Here is a 25,859-nt window from a genome sequence, read left to right as displayed (position 1 = left end):
TTCTGAGCCCTCTAAACTTTCCAACCTCTGCCTGTCACCCCGTTCCAAGGTTGCTTCCACATTTTCGGGTATCTTTATACCAGCACCCCACTACCCTGTACCCATTTACTGTATTTGTCTGTTCACATGCTGCTAATAAAGACATACCCAAGACTGAGTAACTTATAAAGGAAACTCATTAACTCACAGTTCCATATATCTGGGGAGGCCTCACAGTCATGGTGGAAAGCAGAGGAGAACCAAATGCATGTCTTACACAGCAGCAGGCAAGAGCAAGCTTGTGCAGGGGAACTCCCATTTATGTAACCATCAAATCTCATGAGACGAATTCACTACCTCAAGAACAGTATGGGGGAAAACCACCCCCATGATTCAGTTATCTCCACCTGGCCCTGTCATTGGCATGTGAGGACTATTACAATTCAAGGTGAGATTTGGGTGGGGACACAGCCAAACCATGTCGCCTTCCTTATACCATACACAAAAATCAACTCAAGATGAATGAAAGTCTTAAATATAAAACCTAAAACTACAACATTCCTAGAAGAAAACCTAGGAAATACCATTCTGGACATACACCCTCGCAAAGATTTTATGAGGAAGCCTCCAATAGCAATTGCAACAAAAACATCGTCAAGTAGAACATAATTAAACTAAAGAGCTCCTGCCAAGCAAAAGAAACTATCAACAGAGTAACTAGACAACCTACAGAATGGGAGAATAGATTTGCAAACCATGCATCCAATGAAGTTCTAATATCTAGAATCTATAAGGAACTTACACAAATTAACAGGCAAACAGCAACCTCATTAAAAAATGAACAAAGGACATAAACAGATACTTCTTAGAAGAAGACATACATATGGCCCAAAATTATATAAAATAAGTCAACATCACTAATCTTTGGGAGAAATGTAAATCAAAACTACAATGAGATACGATCTCACACTAGTCAGAATGGTTATTATTAAAAAGACAAAAAATAACAGATACTTAGTGAGGTGGCAGAGAAAAAGGAACACTTATGCACTGTTGAGGGGAGTGTAATTAAATTAGTTAAACCTGTGGAAAGCAGTGTGGCGATTCCTCAAAGAGCTAAAAACAACTACCATTTGACCCAGCAATCCTATTATTGGGTATACACCCAAAGGAATATAAATCATTCTGTTATAAAGACACATGCATGCTCATGTTCACTGCAGAACCATTCACAATAGCAAAGACATAGAATCAATCTAAATGATCATTAATGGTAGAGTCAGTAAAAAATTATCATACATATACACCATGGAATATCATGGAATACCATGCAGCCATAAAAAAGAATGAGATCATGTCCTTCCCAGGAACATGGTTGTAACTGGAGGCCATCATCCTTCGCAAACTAATGCAGGAACAGAAAAGCAAATATTGCATGTTCTGACTTATAAGTGGGAGATAAATGATGAGAACACATGGACACATAGAGAGGAATAACAAACACTGGGGCCTAATGGAGGGTGGAGAGTGGGAGGAGGAAGAGGGCCAGGAAAAGTGACTAATGGGTACTAGGCTTAATACCTCAGTGATTAAATAATCTGTACAACGAACCCCATGACACAGGTTTACCTGTGTAACAAAACTGCATATGTACTCTTAAAGTAAAATTAAAAAAAACAAAAAACCCCAGAAACTCAGAAAATGTGGTACAAATACACCATGGAATATGATGCAGCCATAAACAATAAAACCGTGTCCTTTGCTGCAACAAGGATGGAACTCAAGGGCATTATCTAAGCCAATTAATACAGGAGGAGAAAACCAAATACTGCATGTTCTCACTTATAGGTTGTAGTTAAATGTTCAGTGTGCAAGACACAAGGAAGGGAACAATAGACACTGGGGCCTACTTGAGGGTTGAGGGTAGGAGGAGGGTGCTATCTATGGGGTACTATGCTTATTACCTGGGTGATAAAATAATCTGCACCCCAAATCCCTACAACACACAATTTAACTATGTAACAAACATGCACATGTATCTCCTGAACCTAAAATAAAAATCAGAAAGAAAAAAAAATATGAATAGTGTATATTAGTGAAATGAATGAACAGTTGCTATCGCCCCAAAATGGTAAGCTTTAGAAATATAATTTAGTCCCAGAAGACTACATATAATATAAAAATATTTGTAGAAACCTCAAAAACATATGAAACTAAGCAATATATTTTTTGTATACCTTTAAAACTGTGATAACTCTTATTTTTATAAGTAAGGAAATGGTAACCGCAAAATTCATGATAGTGAATATCTTTGAAAGAGGGAGGAGACTGGATAGAGAAGAAACACAGAAGTACAAGTTAAGGAAACTATTAAATTACTATATTAATGTACAATATTGCTTATGATGTTTCAGAATTTATATCACTTTAGTATATTTTAAACTAATATTTCATGAAGCTTATATCATAGATCTAGTCTTACTAGATGTTTTACCACTATAGTTACATGGTCAAATTGATTTGGAAAATGTAGAATGTATTTTTATTTCTAGTGTTTCACAGATCACATGGGCATATTAAATGCTCAGAGAAAACCTGAACTACGTAACCTACATATTTTATTTAACCCGGTGTTTTCCAAATACGTTTTCCCTCAGTGGCAATGAGGAGAGGGTTCTCCCTTTGGGAGAAAGAATGGGCTACAAGGAGGGTCTCCAGCTACCACACCTTCAAGGATTCACCTGAGGGTTCATCTGAAAGCCCTCATTCTGCCTGAGACCTGGGTACTAGAACCAGACCTTTCTTGCTGAATACAGAATTGCTCAAAACAGCAGTCTCCTCTTGGGGCTTCTAAATGCCTGGCCAAGCCTTTCTCAGGCTTGCAGTGCCGTCAGAGACATTTTCTACCCAGTCCTCCTCCTTTACTTCTCTCTTCTCACAGGCATCGGACCTGTATTATGGTCTGAAAGGGCTTTCTTGCCTCCTCTGGATTCCCCACCCCTTTGACTTGCACAGATGTTTCTTTCCATAAATACCTTCTCTTTCAACATCGTTTTAGAGTCTGCTCCCAAGAAAACCCAAACTTAACAACCATGATTTTTCCCCCCATAACAACACATAATTCTTGGTAAGAGTGTTCCATGGAAACCCTTTGGGAAATGATTTAAGCCAAACCTTTTCTGTTTCCAAACTTGATTGCTGGCAAGTGAGGAAATTATAGAAACATAAATGTGGGTTTTAGTTCATTCATACTTTTATAGTAGGAAAATATCAGTTTTTAATTATGCATGTATCTTTTTTTCCTTTGAATCCTTTGTTCCTTTCCTTCAAAAGGAGGATTATGGAAAATTAATCCCCAGTGGCAAAGTAAATCCCTTAAATTTCTGTTACCAAATAATCTTGCCATTCTGATGTGTGGTGGTGTTTATTTCACTGAAGTATGAATTGGAAGCAAGTACTCTAAGGAAGAAAAAATGTAACAGTAAATATATTTTGTTCTTTTTAAAATTAATTTTTAAATATCACATAGTTTTATTTCTTATCTCTTCTTAATTGGTTTTTATAAGGACCTCAGCCATGAGCCTAGAGATAGAAAAGAAAGATGTTTCTTTTCCCCTATAGCATATTCAGAAGTTTAAATGAAGTTTATTCAGAGTCCTTAGTTTCATCAACTCTTTTTTCCTTTCTTGGATATACAAATCTTTAATACACTAAATGCAGCTTCTATAATTTTAAACAAATCCATTCTCCAAACCAAGGATAGAGTAAGTTTTATAAAACAGGAGACACTTTAGGGGTATAGTTACTAGATATTTGTAACTGTCATGTGTTTGCAGACTCTGCAGTGTTGGTGTCAATGTATTTTTAATTTCTTCCTATTTGATAAGGGTATACCATACAGATGCTGCTGTGGATGCTGTATTGGCCCAAGTCAGAGTCTTGCTACCATGAGAATCTCTGCTGTAGGCACTATGGCCCTCCTTGGGCTTACTAAGCCAGATAAGCTTCCACAGAGAATGTGGTATTTGCTGAATAACATGGAAATTGGATAGAAAACCTTTATTTCTTTTTAAAATTAATTTTAAAATATCACATAGTTTTATTTCTAAATCAAAGAATGAATAACATTCATATTCAAACTGATGAAAAAATTGACACAGTAGGTATATCACATTGGGCATTACTAAATATCCTATGCCTCATGAATAACTTATAATCAGTAACATTTTTGACACCCTCATTCTTTGTAAATTTCAAAGAATATTTGAAGTGATTTAATGAATATGGCAACTATGGAAGAAAATAGGTTCAACAAACTAATAAAATGAAAGTTTCTGATTTTGAATTAAATACCTAGAAGTAACTTCAGGGGACTAAAATCACTAATAATTTTTCCAAGGTGAGCAGCTAAAATTTCAAAACATATAAAATATCTTAGAGTATCATTTATTCACACAGTAATCTTATTAAAGTCTTAGATGACAGATACCTCTACTAGGTACTATAGATTTTTATTGGAATAAGCCTCAAATCCTGGAACCTGAAAAAATACCCTACATTGGAATTCATTTTCAAGTACTTATGACTAGAATGTATTTAGCTTCAAAACTATAATTTGATTTTTATTCACAATAGTTAAATAATTCTTTTGGAAGGGCATTTTCAAATCAAGAAGACTAAATTCATTACTTTAATGAGATAAATTTTAAATGAACCACTTTTTATAAAGTATTCATATTGGGTAATTTTTATAATGCATTTGTCTTAATGCTTTCAAAATGTCCTTTCTCAGAACTCTTGTAAGGGAGGCTGAGTTAACAACCTATTATTATGTACTCCTTACTGAGCTCTTAATAGCTTTACAGTCTCTCAAAGAATACACCTGCTGCTCATAAAAGCATTTATGTTGCTACAGAATTTGGCTGTGTTTTAATATCATGTATTTGCAGTGACCTTGTAGAATCCACACTGATTCTATATTTTTAGGGAAAAAACAACAATAAAGAACATTGTCCATTTATTTAAGTATATTAATGGAAAATTATAAAATAATTTGATTAATGTAAGGGTTCTAATATTTGAAAAGTTGATTTTCAATAATGGTTTCAAATTTATTGGTAATTTTTTATATTATTTGAGATCTATTTTCATTCTTGAAAGTTTCTTATCTCAATTTATATGTGTTGAAAAAGAGGTTTATTTTCACATATGTGTAAATTTTAATTAGAAACTGATGGCTTAAATTCTATTAGAAATATCAACATTTCCACAGAATAACTGAAAAAAGTAAAAATTGAAATTAATGTAGACCTTTTAAAACTTTTTAAAATTAATTAAATTAATTAAAACATTAATTTATTAAATTAATTAAAATTAATGTAGACCTTTTAAAAAAGTCAGAAAAAATCATAAGTCTGTAATGAGAAAATGTAAAATCTTAGCTAAGGCAGTATTCTAAAAGTTCCTCATGGTTGACTACAATATAAATTAATTGGTTTTGGCTGAGTTTCAGTTGGCAAAGGCAAATTGTTTCCCGAACCTGTGTTTGATCCTTCCATTTCACACAAGAACATTTAAGAAGGCAATCAATGCAATAATTATTTCCATATGGCCCTTGATTCTTGTGATTTCATGGATAAACCACAGTAGGTGGATGAAATCTTTCCATCCTATCTAATTTAGTAATGCCTGAATAATGCCTGAATATGTATAGCTATTACAACTCCTGTTATCCACAACTCCTTGGTAATTTTCCTCCTATTTATTGAATTATGCATCATAGCATTTTTCTGTCTCATGTTTAACAAGTTTATACTTTTAAAAGACCACCAGATAGTTCTTTTGATATTTTAAAAAGACCACCAGATGGACTTAGTTCAATTGTTGGCTAGCACAGGAATGAAGGGTTTTATTGCTGTCCACCTTCAACATGGCAAACAGATAGAGGTACCTGCCAGATATATAGTCCTTCTAGGCTCCTAAAACATGCAATAATCAATGATTATTCCAAATCACTATTCTTTACTCTTAAATGTCAAAATGGTTTCTTTGTACCTGTGAGGACTACATTAACAACTAGTCAACTGGTCTTATCTACAGAAACAGGCAACTGACTTGAGACTCAAGTTACTGGCTGTGTAGATCTCAACTGCCCACTTAATTACCTAAAGTGCCAGACCCCTGGGAATTTGGCTGACTTATCCTACTAATTTTATTGACATGGAATTAAAAAAAAGAAGACTACATATAATATAAAAATATTTGTAGAAACCTCAAAAACATGCTGTTGTTTTGGGAGATTAATTTACTAAATAACAAATGCAATTCCATCTACTAACTCAAGGTATATTTTATTATTAAAATATTACTTCTTACTCAAAGTGACAAATGTTTCCAGCAACAACACAAATATCTATTTAATTACGTTAACAACAGCATTGATAATCATTCTAACATTTAATGAGGATGTCCCAGCTTAGAAATCACTTCACATGCATTAACATTTGACCCATTACAATATTGTAAGGTGGATAGAACTGAGGTTTCATGTTACTTTTTTTTTTTTTTTTTTGAGACGGAGTCTCGCTTTGTCGCCCAAACTGGCGTGCAGTGGCCGGATCTCAGCTCACTGCAAGCTCCGCCTTTCAGGTTCACGCCATTCTCCTGCCTCAGCCTCCTGAGTAGCTGGGACTACAGGCGCCCGCCACCTCGCCCGGCTAGTTTTTTGTATTTTTTAGTAGAGACGGGGTTTCACCGGGTTAGCCAGGATGGTCTCGATCTCCTGACCTTGTGATCCGCCCGTCTCAGCCTCCCAAAGTGCTGGGATTACAGGCTTGAGCCACCGCGCCCGGCCTCATGTTACTTTTTAACAAAGCATGCTGTATCTCAGTAATAAGATGAAGTGCTTATGTTCACCTGTTTTGTAAGTCGCAGAAAGCAGCACTGTTTCTTGAAATCCCAATCCAGTGCTTTTATTAACAAAGGGTATTAGTCTGTTCTCATACTGCTATGAAGATAATACCTGAGACTGGGTAATTTATAAAGGAATGAGGTTTAATTGACTCACAGTTCCACATAGCTGGGGAGGCCTCAGGAAACTTACAATCATGGTATAAGGCAAAGAGGAAGCAAGAACCTTCTTCCCATGGTGGGAGGAGAGAAGAGCCAGGAGTAAAGGGGTAAGAGAGCCCCTTATAAAACCATCACATGTCATGAGAACTCACTCACTATCATGAGAACCGCATGGGGGAAACCACCCCCTTGATCCACTCACCCTCCCACTGGGTTTTTTCATTGACATATGGGGATTATAGGGATTACAATTGGAGATGAGATTTGGGTGGGGACACAGAGCCAAACCGCATCATAAAGTCATTCAGCTGGTAATATAGAAGATCCTGTTGGAAACTATAAAAGAATTAGAAACCTCAGTTTAAAGCGCTGCAAAGCTCAAAGTCTTTTCATCTACAGCATAGATATCCTCCTAAACTCAGTATGGTGGTAAAAACTGAAATAGAAATGCAAGTAAGGAAAACTGGTTTGGCCTGTTCTCTACAGTTTGCCTGTTCTCTATAGTTTGCCTTCATAGATGAGCACAGATATGTAAATTAATTGTTGTGATAAAAGAAATAACAGTTTCGGTCTTCCTAATGAGCCTCTTACCTTACATAGTAAAAAGAGAGGTGAATATGTGTCTTGAGGTCATTAGTGTTATTTGATGAAGACTCAGACTCTCAAGAAATACTAACAAAATATAATCTGTTTAAACCTTAATTATTTTTGAACATGGGCAAATCTCATTTTACTTGCAAACGACTTCATTTACAGCACAGTCAATAATGAACCAACAGGAGAGTTGCTGACTTTAGAACATATGAATATATAAAAATCCCTTGCAATTCAGGTAGTCAAGATAATGAGCGCATACAAGGAAAGCAATCCTCATTTTTCTGAAAACTTTTACATTGTAAAAGGTGACTAGGCATACTTGGAAGTTCAAAGCAGTAGGATGTACCTTGTGGGAAAGAAGGACGAAAACCCTTTTCCCTGTTGTTAGGGAAATGTACATGAAATATATCCCAATTCCACTTGATAAAGTCAGTTGAATGACCTCCTTGAACTAGGCTAGGGCAGAACACTTAGTAAAAGTGTGCCCTGGGTGGGGATGCGAATCCAGGAGAAGAGAACCAGATCCCATGCAGTACCAAACACATCCATTCCACCCTCTAACACAGAAGAGGCACGTCGCCCCCATCCCTGGACACGGGGTGCACGAGAACAGTCATCAGATGGTTACTGCCATCACGGCCTGGTGCTTTCTAATGGTCTTAATTCAGGCCATGGAGAAAATACTTTACCACCGAACACATTGCATTTTTATGTTAGACTAAGTACTTTGAATTTCAGAGGTTCTTATACTATGATTAGAATTGTGACTTATTTCAGTATATAGAATGCATATTATTATTTCTTTATTTCTTACGTCTGTGCTTCCCAATATATTAATAAAACAGAAAATATAAAATCTAACATAGTTAATACATAAATCACTTAGTGACATTTAGCTGTATTGCAATACCTCACATTGGGAGCTGCACTGTGTAATAAGTAACACATAGAATTTAGAGCTAGATTTCGTAGGTTCAAATCCAAGCCCTACCGGTAATTTACTGAGTGATCTTGTCATCTGTAAGACTTACTTCATATAGTAGCTTTGAGAATTTTCTTGGTTATTGAGAGTTCTTTATGCTTACAATATAGTAAGCAGTATGAAAGTGTTCACTTTAAAAAAAAAGTTAACTGCAGTGTGTCCTGTTTATACATTCAATTGATTTGTTTTGACTAATCTGACATGTCATTTCAGGCTAAAAAGTCATATATCCTTCCAAAGAACCAGATAATTGTAGTGTTTATTTTGATTAAGTTTTATGTGTGAAGGCAAAATAGCATCAGTCAATCTAGTGACCAAAAAAAAAAAAAAAATGAATCAGTGAACTGTTCCATATTAGAATTGAGGACTGTAAAATGCAGAGTAACGTTTAATCTACTTATTCCAGGTATCTATTATTGCATAATTTTTAAGCCAAAATGCAGTTGCTTAAAAATTATAGTTCGTAAATATTGTATCTCTTGAGTCTACTAGTCAAGGTATTCAAACAGGACAGAGCAGAGGCAGCTCATGTCTGCTTCATAATCTAAACCTCAACTGGGATGGTAAAACAATGGCTGGGGGATGGAACACCTGCAGAATGGCTAGGCATCATCTCATCATACTCCTTCTATTATCTCTCTCACCTCTCTTTCTTGCCTTTCTTCCGACCGTCCCTACCCCTTAACCTTGCCATTTCTGTCTTTCTAAGGCTCCTCTTCCACATGATTGTCTTGGGCTTCCACATAGCGTGGCAGTCTCAGACCAGCCATACCTCATAGACTGCCATACAGAGCTCCAAGACAAAAGTGTAAACTGTCAGTTTTCTTTGAGGCTGAGCCAGGAACTGGCAGCTCATCACTTCTACCCTACTTTATTGGTCAAATCAGTCATAGACTAGATCATATTCAAGAAAAGGGAGCACAGATTTGACTTTTCCATGAGAAGAATGTAATAGAATTTACAACCATCTTTATTTTACCATACTACTTGGTTTTAGGCCTTCATAATATTACATTATTTGCTTTGCTTCTCATTTGTAATAATTTAAAAATATATATTTTCAGTACTGGCTCAAAACAAATTTGTTCATTTTGAATATGCATGACATCCTAAAAACTTGACGTCTATGTAGTAGTTGTGTTTGTATCTGGAAACATTATAGGGTAAAAAACAGTTAATTCATAAAAGTAAATCAAAAGGAGAGAGAAAAAATAAAGAACAAAATTGTGAAAAGAAAGCTTCCACAAATGAGTTTTTCAGTTATTTGAATCTGGACTATGCATTGAGTTGAGCCAATGTATTTACAACAATCAATATATACAGATGAAATTATCCAACTTTGAAAATGAGATTTCTGCCTGACCAAGGAAATAGCAAGCATTACTAGCACCCCAGGCCCCTAAATACATACTCCATGAATATTTAACATGGGCAACATGGGTGACCTCTGCAGAACAGGGCTCTTCACTGTCGTGGAGTTATCTTTTACTCTAAATTTAACTTATGGCTTCATCATAGGTATTTTTCTTTCTTTCCAATTTGATTTTAAAACCAGCGTAGGTTTATGAGTAGATAAATTTGTTCACTCTTTGATAATAATGCAGATTAACATAATGTTTCTGTAAAACAACCTTGCTTTGCCTTGAATTACTCTACTCGCATTTAAAACCATCTGCAAATATTTTCACATTCAAATGTTTAATTTTAAACATCTTATTAGAACTACAGAAACCTTTTGTGTGTGAAGGTGTGGGCTTCAGGAAGCTGTCAATTATTGCAATGTATTTATTAGTATTATATTACTTATAGTTGCTCGGTGATGAGATATTTAGTTCCCAGTTATAGTATCTTGACAAGCCTACATTTTATGTTATTTTATTATAAATCTTGAAGCATACATTTGATATCTTCTGAGGAAATTCAAAATCAGTAATGAAGTTAGATCATTATTTGAAAATGTTGGGTTATTTAGAGCATAATAGGATAATTTTTGAGTCAAGACTATATAACTTACTTATAAAGGTTAGAATCTTTATTTTGGGGAGGAGAAACGATTTCTTGAATGCTTTGTAGCTTTGTATATCAATCTTAACAGATATCTGCTTTCATTTTGAACAAAACAAATATATCTATATCAGATCACAATTAGGGCTTACAAAACAAATATGAAAAAAATTTAAAGTTCCACCATGGTGACAAAATATACTTAAATGGGAAAAAAATGAAAAATAAATAATTACAGATTTTTGTCCCCTGTCCCAAATGAGGGTAAGGAATTCCCATGCTTATATATTTAAATGAATTTCTGCTGGATTTTCAATGCAAGAGGCAGCTCTTACATTACTGTGTTTTGTAGCTGATTTGGACAAATGTATGACTTTACATATATTCACAAATGATACTGTTTTTCAGTGAAGACATTCTTGCAAAATAATTTTTCATATTTTACAAGCAGTTTCCTCTAGTGAAAACTTACCCTTCTTATCTTCCTTATTTACTTTAATTCTGTTGGAAATTCTAGCAACCAAAAGACAGTTTTGGATGCCAGTCAACCAGCATTTGTTCTCTGGTAATTTCTTTTTCAAAGAATTTTATCTGCTACCTTTTATTATTCTTAACCTATCCTATAATCCAATTAGCACTACTGTAAAAAAAAATTCAATGCACTATATTTCTTAAATAAATTTTATTGTGTATAATTAAGAGATACGACAAGTGTGTTCAACCCGCAGCCCACATGCAGCCCAGGACGGCTTTGAATGCAGCCGAATACAAATTTGTAAACTTTCTTATACATTATGAGATTTTTTTTTTTTTTTGGCTACTTTTCTTTTTTTTTAGCTCATCAGCTATCATTAGTGTTGGTGTATTTTATGTGTGGCCCAAGACAATTCTTCGTCCAGTGTGGCCAGGGAAGCCGAAAGATTGGACACCCCTGGTATATGACATGATGTTACGGAATATGCATGATTTTAAAAAGTTACTATAGTGAAGCAAATTAAAATATCCATCATCTAGATTTTTCTTTTTGAAACAAATATTATTTTCCCCACTTTTGTTGTTTTTCAATCCACATCCAAAATTAGATATAATTAATCAAAGGGCCATGCACGTGTTGCCATTCTAGTTTTCTGCCATGTCATTATAATGATTTAACTTTGAAAATGTTCAGTTTGACATTTGGAATAGCATTTATATTTGAATAAATCAACATATGTGTATTAATGTTTCTAAAGATGCTTAGCGTGTTATTTTCTCTCAGTGGCATTTGTTGCTAATGCTAACTTTTATCATCAAAGTTGTTTTCATCTAGCATTTATGTGGCTGTTTTAATACTTGACCTAAACTACTGACATCGGCAGGGATTTGTAAACTCTTCTAAAAATGCTTAAACTAAATGTAATACTCAATTTTTTGGTGGTGTTTTTGTTTTCGTAGAAACGGGGTCTCACTATATTGCCAAGGCTGGTCTCAAACGCCTGGCCTCAAGTGATTCTACTGACTCTACCTCCCAAAGTGCTGGGATTACAGGTGTGAGCCACCACACCCAGCCTCAAATTTTCTTATAATGAATATAATTTTTCCTCTTCATTTTCCCCCTTTCAAATCATTTTATCTACCCTCAGTACTCCAATAAATATGTATTCTTTAAAAGTTTTGCTCTCTGCTATTTATGTTTCTGAGTTTTTTCTATCTGTATATTGTTATTACCAAATTTATACATGATTTTAAAATTCTGGTAAATGATCTAAAACTTTAAGAATGAATGACAAATTCGTTGTTTGACTATGATATACTTTTAATAAATACTATTAAGAAATGTTGGAATGAAGGCACTTTCTTCAGGGCCAAGTATCAAACTTGAAGCATTTAATTTTTAGTTGAACATCATTGTTAATATTTATAGAGTAGTAAAGTACAGAAGAAAAATTTGTAGCTCATCTATCTACAGGTAGGCTACATGAAGATAGCTGAGAAAGTTAAAACTGAATAAATATCAAGAATATGTATTAAAAGATATTTCAGCACATATCTTAGTTTCTGTATAGCATACTGTTTATAAAATATTTTTGGCAAGTAAAATCTTGGACGTTCTCCACAATATTCCTAAGAAAACAAGTACGCTATACTGATACAATATTATTACATTGAACTTGTAGAAGCACTATATGCTAGCAAAAGTAATTTTTCTTATCTCCCATTTGAATCGTCATGAATTTATGCCAACACAGTTTAAATTTCTCTAATAATATTTAAGAATTTAAAAGCTAAACTTATAGAGCAATTAATTCACTCATTTTTAATTCAATCAATTGGACAATATATCATGAGAGCCTACAATATGCTAGGCATACTGTATTAAGCAGTTGGAATATAAAGGTTAAAAAGCAAGTAAACACAACATTTTTTAAGACTTGTCACAGCATCTGCAAATGACCTTTAGGCACAAGTCTATCATTGCCCTGGAATAAATGCACCACCTATTGACAGTTACTCTTAAAAGAAAGAAACAATGCTACATTACATACCTGCTGGATCCTGTAAAACATTTTACATATTATTTTGGTTTATCTTACAACAAACTTGACCCTTTGATATAGGTATAACCTTTCCAATTTTCATAGATGAACTGACTACAACTAGGACTATTGGTCTCATTCTAACACCAGTATTTTCAAAAGATCACACTTTAATAAATAGGCCATTTTCTCCAACAGTAAATATCACCACTATTTCAACCAGTTCATTATCTATATATGTTATCTGTTTTATGAAAATCAATTACAAATGTTTAATTACAGATCAATATTCCTCTATCATCGGTGTACTTCTGTGCCATCTCCTACTACTGTTCAATATTTAATGTTCAGGAATGCATTAAATATTCATTTTAGGTGAAACAAGGTACACATTGGTAGGAATATATGAAAATAGTCATGAATGCAGTTCAAAGTGATTTGGGGTTATCTGCAATTTTGGATTACTGCGAATAATCAAGAGTTGATTGTAGTAAATTATAGTAGTAGAATACTTAATGATACGTCTCTAGAAATGTAGTCAAAAAGTAGTTGTGTACATGGAATAACTACTTCTACATTTTTCTTCCTTATACATATTTGCAATTTTGCCACAGCAGTGGCTAATTTTTACCTAAGAAAAACATTTTAGGGCACCCTACCCACTAGCTTAAACCACCAAGGAACTTCTTAACCCTTTCTACTCACCCCCAACATTAGAAATTCCCTCTTGTGCATTTTAATGAATGCGAGAAAACAACTCTCTTGGTTGCCAACAACAGAACCCAGCTGCCACTACTATTTAATGTTGTCAAAATGCAGAATCTAAGGCAGAGTGGAACTTCCCAACCTCAGAAAGGCAGGAACCAGGAAAGCTAAGTTTATTCAACTTCAGTGACGTTTCTTCGTCATGGGTTCAGTGAAGTTTCTCATCAAGGGTTCAATAATGAAAAGAATTCTATAGTTATTCTAGCTTGCTCTTGTTTCTGGGACAATTGGCCAGCTGCATCTTACGTCACTGGTAGATTACAGTTAGATCTGGTTATTGGAGAATCAGTGTGAGCTGAAAGCTATCCTAATGTGTACCCCTACGTCAAAGGAGCAATTTTAGTAGTTCAGTTCCCAATGATATGTGACCAGAGCTGCAGTAGGTACACCTTATGTTAAATGGCTTAGCAATTCCTTTGTGGATATCAATCAATTAACATTACTAAATACTGACTATGCATCCAGCACTCCTTTGTTTCATTTTGTTTTGTTTTGTTTTTTGAGGGAAATGTAAAGTACATTTTTCAGGAAATTACAGCCCACTTGAGGATGTATATGGACACACATTCAATAAGTAGAGGAGGGGACCAAATGGTATAAAATTAAGTGCTAAATGCTGGTTAGAATCAAATAATTTAAAGATTGTTTTATTTAAGATGTCTAATTTCCTTACTGTGTAATACCTTTAAAATATTGAAATGGCAGTCTTATATTCCTTGGACAGTTTTTATCTGTTGGAAATATAAGGCAAAATTGAGAAATATATAGTCATACTCGAAGATTATAAAACATCTTACAGACACTCTCTAATGAAGAATTTTCTAAAGAGTTTGGTTTCCTCAATTGATATAGCATATTGCTCCTAAAATTCTGAAATTTTACTAATTATTTTTAAACACTTAAAAGAATTCATACATATTGATCTTATATCAGGGCAAAAAAATTTCAACCACTTTCCTGTAGCAGAAATAATTATTTGCAAACCGTTAACAAAATCAGAGAAATAGCCGGGCGCGGTGGCTCAAGCCTGTAATCCCAGCACTTTGGGAGGCCGAGACGGGCGGATCACAAGGTCAGGAGATCGAGACCATCCTGGCTAACCCAGTGAAACCCCGTCTCTACTAAAAAATACAAAAAACTAGCCGGGCGAGGTGGCGGGCGCCTGTGGTCCCAGCTACTTGGGAGGCTGAGGCAGGAGAATGGCGTGAACCCGGGAGGCGGAGCTTGCAGTGAGCTGAGATCCGGTCACTGCACTCCAGCCTGGGCGACAGAGCCAGACTCAGTCTCAAAAAAAAAAAAAAAAAACCAAAATCAGAGAAATAATAAAAAAAAAAAACCACCACATCTCCAATCTATTTATTTAAAAATTTTAATGTTATATTAAATGATACATTAAAGCATAATAGACAAATTATAAACTATTTAAAATGAAAAACACTGAGATCCTCACATATCTAAAACTGTGAAATATGACCAATGCAGGAAAACAAAGTAATTAGAAGGAATGAGCAAGTGTAAAATCAAAAATTAATGAAATAGAATCACTAATATTTGATCTGAAAATCAAAAGCTGGTGTTTTTAAAAGATTGATTAAATAAACAAGCTTGCCTAAAAAATAATAGGAAATGTTATTTACATATGGAAGAGATTTTTAATACGACAAGACTATATGTAAATTTTTATCAATAAATATAAAACAAATATAATTTTCTGGTAATTAGCAAAACTGAAGAAGAAGAAGATCTGAATATAGCATAATATAACTTTAAATGATAGTCAAGTGTCTACGACCAACATGGTCCATTTCAATTAAGTTTTCGAAGAACAGATAATTCCCATGTTGTGTCAGTTATTCCAGAACATTAATAAGTGGAAAGTTTCGCAATCCATTCTCTAAATATAGTATAACCCAAATATCGCGAGACTGAAAAAAGAAAACTGTAAGCTGAGATAACTTGTAAGTATATGCTTAAAATTTTTAGCCTGAAGTATTATCATATTGAAATCAAAGTTGCAATAAAAATTCGAATATGTTATGAACCAGTGTTAACAGGAAAGGTTTATCTTAGGAATGCAAAGCTAGTTCTGCCTAAGTATATACTTTTTTGAGAAGAAAAATGTAAAATTCACTTTGCAACAGATAAATTGTTTTCTAACATCCAGAATTCATTTCACATTTTAAAAACAAAATACAAACAAAACTACAATGTAAGAAGAAAAACTCCTCAACTAGACATCTGCCAGAAACCTAAGTCAGACATAATTATATTTAACTATAACACAATTAGAAGCTGTTCAATTAAAAAAGAAAAGAAAAAGTTTCTGCTTTTACCGTTACTCTGCAATATTGTGCTAAAGCATTGCAATAAGACAAAAAAAAAAAGAATTTTTTTTTTGTTCCCACAGTAAAATATTATACATAGAGTTATATAGGTCCTATATACTTTTTTTGATATATTTAGGTATTATAAGGTCTCTGTTACTATAGTGACTAAAATATTTAAAATGTAATTGTAACTGGTCATTGCTAGTATACAGGAAAATCACTGATAATTTTATGTGGACTATGTAACTGACTTCTCTTGATTACTTCTAAATTTTTTTTAAGTTAATTGTCTCAGAGTTTCTAAGTAAACATTTCCAACTAGCAGAGAGAAAACGATGATTTCTTTCATTCAAACTTTAAGAGAGACATTTTCTAAGTATATTTAAAAAACTGTTATTTTTAAGTTTTGTAAGATAATTAAGTTATGCTTTACAAAGAATGTTTTTCTATACTTTGTGATTTGACTAGAGTAGAGTAAGATTTTCTCCAATGAGTTTTTAAAAAGGAGTAGATTAAAACTTCAGATGAATCAAGGCAACTTAGAAACAAGAATAAACATGGATGAGTTTTTATAACTATAAGCTCTTTTATCATTATTCCTATTTTACAGAAGTGGTATAACTCAGTTCAGGGGTTCACACATAACTCATTCTGGTACTCTATTTTGTAAATTTTGAACTGGAGTGCACTCAGAGTTGATAACTATTCAGGGATTGATTTATTCTAATTAAATGCTAAAAGGGACTGAAGAGAGCTGGGCACAGTGGCTCACGACTATAATCCTAGCACTTTGGGAGGCCAAACCAGGAGGATCACTTGAGGCCAGGAGTTCGAGACCAGCCTGGCCAACACAGTGAAACCCCGTTTCTACTGAGAATACAAAAATTAGCCAAGTGTGGTGCCTTGTGCCTGTAGTCCCAGCTACTTGGGAGGCTGAGATGGAAGAATTGCTTGAACCCCAGAGGTGGAGATCATGCCACTGCACTCCAGCCTGGGCAACAGAGCAAGACTCTGACTCAAAAATTAAAAAAAAAAAAGTAGACTGAAGAAGAAACCAGAATATTCACATATTAAATATACAGAAGTCTGCCCTTTCCAAGAACAAATATATTGATGTTTGCCCCTACAGAGCTTGAGAATCCACATTAGTAATCAGAAGACTGAAACATCAAAGTAGAGATATGAAAATATTAAGGACCCTTTCAACCAGAATATGATGACTATGTGTACCCAGGTAGAACTCATTTTTAAAAGGACCAACAGCTGGGTTCAGTGTCTATTTCCTTTGGAAAGTAATTGTCAAATGCTGACCAAATGTAGTATTCAAACTTTTCTTTTTTCAGAACCATGTGAAATACCTTCCTTTAATTCAAGTAAAAGACTTTCAGCTTTGCTAATGCCGTAGTTTAGGCAATAAGATTTTTTGAGAGCCTTTCAAACTTTAGGTTTTTAGGCCCCGCAATTCTTGATTTATCCTGGCACAATATCCTTCTGCAGATAATAAATCATGTTCTAAATGTGGTTTTAATGTATTTATTTTTGTTTATTTTGAGAGGATTATCCTGGAAACATCTCCACAGTCTGATGAATGTGAGTGTATATATTTGTGAGTGTGACAGAGAGGCAGGATGAGGAAGTCAAACAAAAATGGAGAGAGAGAAAGGATGTAAATGACTTAGATGACTTCTAGCAGAACCATTAATATCTATTTTTTGATGTTATTTTGTTTCTCAAACAATCTATAGCTTCAGTCCTCTAGCCAGTAGAACAAGAGCTTTACAACTATCTTAATTAAATCATCCCCCAAAAAAGAAAAGATTTGAATAGTAGAGTATTATTATTATTATTATTACATATTAATAGCACTTGCACCTATTCCTGTTATTTTCAAATGGGTATGACTTAAAGCCAGGAAGTTACCTTTATACATCAAAACTTCTAAAAGAATCTCCTGGACTTTATTAAACAAATTCTATTCCCAGGCTTGAACCATAATACTATATTCCATGCAAGATTGGGTGATTTATTTGCCTCCTATATTACTTAATATCTGCCTATATGACATAAAATCAATAGAAAATAAAAATAAAGGCAGCATGCATGGATTTGTTAACCTTAATAGAAATAATTTTACCTTTGAAATGTATATTTAAACATTTGGTGTTGAGAATTTTTTTCCAGTTGAGGAACTAGTTGTTCATATAAACATAGTCTAATGATTAGCCAACAAATCATTACTATAGTGGTCCATAAGCTGTGTTAAAGTTACTTCTAGTGTATAGATGGTTGAGAACATAAAGTGTGGAAAAAAACTACTTTGGCTCAGTCTAATCCATAGACATATATACTCGGGACATATTTGCTTAAATGGGGTGTAGTGGAAAAAGCAAAACTTAGATGGAAGCCAAGTTGTGTGACTTGCTTTGCTAATTTGCTTATTCTTTCTGGACTAATTTGATCATAGATAAATGGAAATAAAAATATTACCAGTTCTTATTTCACAAGACTATTATGAGGATTAAATTTTTAAATGTGTGTGAAAACACCTTGTAAATTGTAAAGCTCTACATAAATCATTGTTATTATGATTGTTGTTATGTCTTTAGATATATATGTCTAGAGAATAACTTAAAATATAATTTTAATCATATATTTAATCCAATTAATTTAAAATTAAAAATAAAAGAGGTGACACCTTTTAGAAATCCCAATAGGCCCAAAGACTTTAGGAGAAAGCAAACCAGCTAAAAGATGACCACTGTGCTGGTCTATTGAATCTATTCCCATAAACGGAAATGGTAAACCCAAGAGAGGGTGATGAGGAGTGGTGACGATGATTCACAGCAGAAGGGAAAACACCTGCATTTCTGACATTAAAAAAATATCGAATTGAAATGCTAGGTAGAACTTTGGTGATTACGTAAGCTACACCTAAAAAAGTGCTCTAGAACCTTATACATACCATGAGATACAATGAATTCCTGTAGAATGAATGAGTCTTCTAGAGGAGTAAATCAAAACCTAAAAGGTAATTTGACAGAGTACATAATAGAAGCAGAATCAAGATAACATCCAAGACAGGAGAACTCTAACCTAGAATTCTCTCCATGCGGTCTTCTATCGATACAGATCCTGTTACGTCTGACTGTAGAAAGATATACCATAGGGTCTGAACACCTGAGCCTATTTCTTTTCACTAAGTTATAATTTTCAGACTGAATGCTAACAGGTTCCAGACTCTAGCAAGAGGATCCCTTTTAGTTACCATAAAAACTTGACACCTCTAAAAGTTGACACCTATAGAGATAAAGCTAACTTCAGTATTTCTGGTAAATGAAAGGTTCAGTGTGACAATATGATTCCCAGAAAAGCCTTCATTCTCAGCATCTTGGAAGGATCAGTACCTAAATGTAAGTGCCAGGGTCTTCCCATGGGAAAAGAATCATAAGTAAAAGTCAGTATCTCTAGAGAACAGTATGTGCCTGCCCTGTTTGACAGTGCTCTGTGTTCACACTATTTGGTTCTGAACTATTATTTTAATTCGGATACAAATATATCAAACAGGAATTGTATATGTGTTTTATTTTAGAAAATGTTACAACTAAAAATGTGTTAAATTTTGTTGCTTCTCGATGATTTTTTCCCACAATTGGTGCTATTTTCTGTGCTCATCCAAGAAGAGGTCATGCCACAAGCTGTTTCACTTTCAGCCAGCAAGCATTAGTGCACAAGATGGCCAGTGCTCTCAGCCAGTGAGCATCCACTGCACTATTCACGGTTCAGTTGCTTTGCAGCCCATGGGACTATGCCTTTGGAGGTTCATTTTATGCCATTTATTTACTCCCTGATACCATCTCTTAATCCACAAAAATGTGCAAGTAATAGTTCTGGATCTGCCACAAAAAAAAATTTTAATCATATTTTTTGATATTAATAAGTACTTAGAACCAATTAATAATACATTTTATGAAACCTTATGAAGTATAACTATGGCAGTACTTAGCATGAAATCTGTAAGGTTAAATTATATATTTGAAAGAATGTGCTGATATTGAGTTAAACATGAAACATAAGAAGTTATAAGACAACATAACTAACAAAGAAGAAAGTAGAAAGAAGAAAGAAAATTTATAGTAAGAACAGATATCAAATATAATAGATTAAAAAAATAGGAAAAAGCCAAAAATGTCTTTGAACCTCTGGAAAGCTTGATCATGAAAAAAAGAAATTACAAAAATAAATAATATTAAGAATGAGAAGAAGAATTTTATTACAGATTCAGCAAAGATGAGAAATAGAACTTTATGAACAATGGGATGTGTTCCCTAGCTGAGTTGAAGATTTACGTGTCATACCACTAGCAGTGCCATCATGGTACAAACTCCAGAAAAGCATGCCAACATACCCTATCTAAACTATTCAAAATTCAGCCTGCCAGGATGGAGAAAACATCTCAATGGCTCTGTGGCAAAGTGTGGTCTCTACCTGGTGACAGCACCTTTGAATTGGAGTTGATGCATCAGCAGAAAGGCAACTGGCCAAAATTCTGGGACGATAGTGTCCTACCTATGCATAACATAGATAAAAGCTAACTTCGTTTCCCAAGAGCTTAAAAACACCAGGAGGAGAGAGGTCTGCTGTGTACTGTGAAGAATTCTTGTGACTGCTTCTTCCTGGACCCTCTTCCTCATCATGTCAGCAAGCTGCAAGACATAAGACAAGGCAGCAGCACTCACCAGTGGTGAGTGATTCAGGCTGAAGAACCCTTTAAGTACACTTGCTACTGTTGGATTTTTATTCCAAGGATTTAGCTGCAGGTACACTTTTGTATGTAACAACAAAAATGCTAAAAGCTGCCTACAAAAGGTGTCCTTTATTCCCTATAACTTTACTGAATAGGAAATTACTATTTAGCTATCTTTTGGGGAAGCAACAAGGATAAGACGTGTAATTATCCTGGGGCCATTCTAAGAGTAAACTTTTGAACCATATCTTCTCTCTTTTGGGATAAGACTAAATGCTTTTTTTCATTGCTTTAAAGTTCTTATCTCAGTCATCATTTCACATTGTGAAACAGCACTCAAAATGCACCATAACTCTTATGTTGTAGAAATTCTGTGAAAAGTAGCATATTCTCCTCTTGTATATGAGATTGAAAAATCCAAATGTTCTAGAAATTCCTGCCAGAAACAATATCTTTTTTTCTAATAGCTCACAAGAACTTTTTCTCCACAACATGTGTTTTAAGCCACCTAATTATAAATGCCTTGATATGAGCAAGCTCCTACATTTAACCCCTAACAGCTCATTGTCACCACCGATGATTTATAGACTTTATTTCCTTGTATTTTATGCTAGGTTGATAAATATTTATTTATTTTCTAATCTTAAAATCACCTAGAGATAAATATAAGTTGCAGTTTTTTGGTATTGTCTTTTTTTTACTTAAAATATTGCTGTTCTTAACTCATTTTTTTCTTTGTACTTTATGTTTAATACGCAGTTTTATTATTTGGGGTATAAATGGCAAATTCAGTTCTTTAGCTAGACACAGAATAACCATATAGCATATAAAGTTCTGACAAGGAAGGTCATAAAGTTTAAAAATGATCCTTAAGATAAGACCTTTTTCTGAAAAGTAGCTTAAGAGAAATGATTTTCATAGTTCTAAATCTTAAAGCGTCACCAGCAAATACATGAAGTAATGTATTACACATTCTCCATATGTGTACATTTTCATACCTTGTCTTGTTAGTTGGGAAGTTCTCCTAAATAACAATGGTTTTCAGGCAAACACTAGATGAAATTTTGATGGGAATATTATAGACAGAATTTAAACATCAAATGGATGATTCAACTAGTGACCTTGAAAGTCATTTTTCATCTCTGAAAATCTCTAGGTTTCTTATGAGAATGGTGGAAATTAACTTGAGGGCCTGTTGACCTAGCTTGACCTATGGCTTTTGTTTACACAAATGCATTTTTTTCCAGATACCCTATTAAAATATCATTGTAAAGTTATTGAAAAATAACACCATACAAAAACAGTGTAGGTTTAATTTGTCCCCACTACCAGCATATTGTGGACAATCTCTTACACAGACAGGTAAAATGAACTGTCCTGTTCTGAGGTAGTGGGCAACAGAGATCATGTAACAAACCCTGACTGCCTAGATCATCCAGAAAGCCCTGGCAAGTTCACTTCCATTTAGTGAAGTGAGATAATTTGGCAATTCATGCAAGAGACTGAGAACCAAGCCTCAAGCCCTGCCTGATTCTGCAGGTGTGGTAAGTCTTTCATGCCTTTCTGTGTCTCCAGTGCTTTTCCATGGGCAGATTATTTGTAAATCTACTTCACAATCACTATGTAACTAATATATGTTTAGAAATAAACTCTAATACTTAGGGGAGGAGTCAATTCTCCCTTACAGGAAACAATTCATCTTTTTATTTCCTAAATTTGACTCAATTTCCGGTTTTACTACTGGGGGAACACTGAAGTACAGCACAAAGTAATCGACTTCAGGATGAAAGATTTCAAACTTTAAAAAGCAATTAATGTATTTCTCCTTTCACCCACAGGTCTACCCACGGATAGCGCCGGCATTTTGGCACTACCTGCGGGTAGAAGTGAGTAGCTGGTACTTGAATTCTCCCACCTTTGCTCCTTGCACTCTGCTGGTGTGGTCTGATCTGATGTGCCCGTTTTGCTCAAGATGCAGCTGCCATTCTATGTAAACATATTCTCACACCACCACCATTTCTTAGAGTTGGGTCAGGAATCTAAATCACCAAAAATACAAGTGCAGTGTATATAAGACTAATCATCTTTCTTAATAAATTTCCAAATAGGACCATATCATATGCATCGTTGTGATAAACAACTAAATGCCAAATTATGGAAAACCATGCTGACACTACTTTGTAATCAATACTTTGAGTATTCAGAGCATAATTCCTCAATTAAACTTTGGAATGTTTCTAGGAAAAGGTAGAATAACTCCATTTCATTTCCTTTCTCCTTTTTTTCTGTCCCCCAGGAACATGAGCAGCTGACCTACTCTTCCACAAGGTCCAAAGCCCCCAGTGTCATCATCACAGGTCTGAAGCCAGCCACCAAGTATGTATTTCACATCCGAGTGAGAACTGCAACGGGATACAGTGGCTACAGTCAGAAATTTGAATTTGAAACAGGAGATGAAAGTAAGTTTCACGCAAGGATATACAGTAGGATATGAATTTAGTATCATTGCAATTTGACCTGATATTTAAAAACCGGGTTTCCCATGTTTTTAATAGTTCATTTAAATTAGAGTGTTTTCATGTAAATACTCACACAGTCATTTCAGTTAATATTTTGTGCTATCATTAAATGCTTTCATGAAATTCCTTACTCTACCACCATTGTAATATGGCCAAAATGTGGCCCTTTATGCTATTACACAGAGTCTTTATGGATGCCTAATAGTTCACCAGTCCTGGCATCATGATATGATCCTAATGAAAACTTGGAAGAGAATAAAGCCATGAACAAATGATTTTAGCAATTCAGAATTGTGCAGCTTTGGCTTTTTATCTCAGGTCAATAAAAACAGTGGTCAGGAGATGAACACCAGGGACATGTACATTATAAGTTTAAGTACGGATACATGGGCTCCATCAGAAACCCACGTTAATTCCGGAGCCTCAACATGCTGCAAACCAAAATGGGAGGTAAAGGGAGTGAGATGGTCCAATGTCATGTAACATCAGCTTTGAGGTCTTTTATTCATTCTAAATCCAGCTTTACCAGTGAACTCTTTTTGGCCTTCAGAAATCCATCTTACTGCTCTCTTTGTGAGAATAGTAGGGATTGCTTTTGCCAGACATCTCTATGAAAAAGTGTCCAAATATATAAGAAAAATCTGTTTCCATCATTGTTAAAATACTGTATTAACATAATAATTCCATAAAAGTAAATTTATTATACTAATTCCTTATAGATAACAATAATAATAGATAGCATTTATTGAGCCCCTAAAAATGCCTAAAATGACATGAAATATTTTACATGGGGTTGTTCATTCAAACCTTTCAACAGCCAGTGAGACAAGTATTATTTTTGTAATTTTACCTATAAGAAAACAGAAACCTAAAGGAGTTGAACAATTTGCCCAAATTTAAGCAACTGGTACGAAGCTAAGCTAAAATTTGAAGTGGAAGCGTGTTTTATTCAAAGGCCTATGCTGTTAGCTACTCCACCATCCTACTACATCTTATCATTTGTATTTTTATGAAGTGTCTTTTGTAAGACCATGAAATAGGCCGTAGTTTCTCAGTTTATTACTCCCTCAAAATGAAGCTACTTGGGTTTCAGATCTGTGACAGAAGGAATATTTTTGTTGTTTTACATTGATGAATAGTATTCACACATAAGAACTTCTTTGTTACAATTACATCTAACTACAAAGGGAGAAAGTGCTGATATATTTAAGTAAGAAGGACCCCAGCTTAGGGAGAATGAGTAACCTAATTAATAAAAAGAATACTTGTGACTTGAGTGTTTGTATCAGTATTAGTCATTTGAATTTCTGCTGGAGACTATTGACTTTTTAAACTAGAGAGAAAATTATTGGGAGTAGAGTATAATGATCACAAAACATAGATCCACAATGAAATCTGTATAAAAATATCAAAAGATTTGTCCCTGTTATGTCTTTTTCACTGTTTGTTTGTTTGTTTGTTTGTTTGTTTTCCCTGCCCACTTGTCAAACCTTAGCCTAGGTATAAAGCTAAGGATACAGTCCAAGGAAAGTTTGGTCCGAGATAGTCGAATCATTGTCTTTTCTAGGCTGTGTTTCTTTTCACAGCCTGGAAAAGTTAATAGCCTTTGCACTTCTCTTGTTTTATTTCACAGATTTAAAAAATTCACCTGACTTTTAAAGTGTGACATTGTTGAGTGTTGCGTTTTTAAGTCAGAAACGCACTCTCAGATAAACTCATAGAGCTAAATCTAAATAAGTCATTTGTGTTCATTTGGGACTTTTAGAGAAGGTCATCTAGTGTAATACTAAAAAATTCTGATTTAAATATTAACAGTTTGATTTGGTTTTAACTTTAGATTTCAACTCACTGTACTTTGAGGACAGTTTCTTCAGACGTTCTGTGATAAAAAGAAAGGTCTCGTACTCACAAGTGACTCAGTACAATTCACTCATTCAACCAACATGTGTAGAACAATTAATATGCGCCATACTCGTATGAGGCTCTGGGGATAAAAAAAAAAAATAAGAAGAGCTAATAGCGTTTCAGTCTATATTTCTGGGAGGAAAATAAAAAATTTGAATAAAAAGTACAAGATTAGTGACGTGTACTATCATAAAAATACACAAAGGGTACGGTGACAGCATAATGAACACGGCTAGTCCAGCACACGTGAGTGGTGAAAGGCTTCTGGAGGGTGAGGGACTGGGACTCTTTCTTGAAAGAATAGTCATGGAACAGAAAAAGCATAAAGGCCTCTAACAACATAAAATATTGAAAGAGTAAATAATTTGTTGTGGCTGTGGTGAGGAGATACGAATGGCAAAATGGTGATAGATGAAGGTGGAGAGTTACACGGGTCAAACCAAGAGCACT

The 25,859-nt window shown here is 34.4% G+C and overlaps 1 protein-coding gene across 9 annotated transcripts in view; it reads left to right on the top strand.

Moving 5' to 3' along the window:
- The window catches only part of LOC105477433 (EPH receptor A6), a 950,680-nt gene that overhangs the window by 623,906 nt on the left and 300,915 nt on the right, over positions 1 to 25,859 (top strand). For 7 of the 9 annotated variants that reach the window (XM_071092526.1, XM_011733921.3, XM_011733919.3 and 4 more), the window contains one exon: positions 23,282 to 23,444. In XM_071092526.1, coding sequence (XP_070948627.1) covers positions 23,282 to 23,444 — 163 coding nt within the window. Of the gene's footprint in view, positions 1 to 22,823; positions 22,872 to 23,281; positions 23,445 to 25,341; positions 25,574 to 25,859 lie in introns of those variants that run through there. The other 2 variants (XM_011733928.3, XM_011733925.3) reach the window with 2 other exon arrangements.

This window comes from Macaca nemestrina, chromosome 2 (genome assembly GCF_043159975.1).
Source record: "Macaca nemestrina isolate mMacNem1 chromosome 2, mMacNem.hap1, whole genome shotgun sequence".
Lineage (NCBI taxonomy): Eukaryota > Metazoa > Chordata > Mammalia > Primates > Cercopithecidae > Macaca > Macaca nemestrina.
The sequence above is the reverse complement of the archived record's forward strand: the minus strand, read 5'-3'. Positions and strand labels throughout refer to the sequence as shown.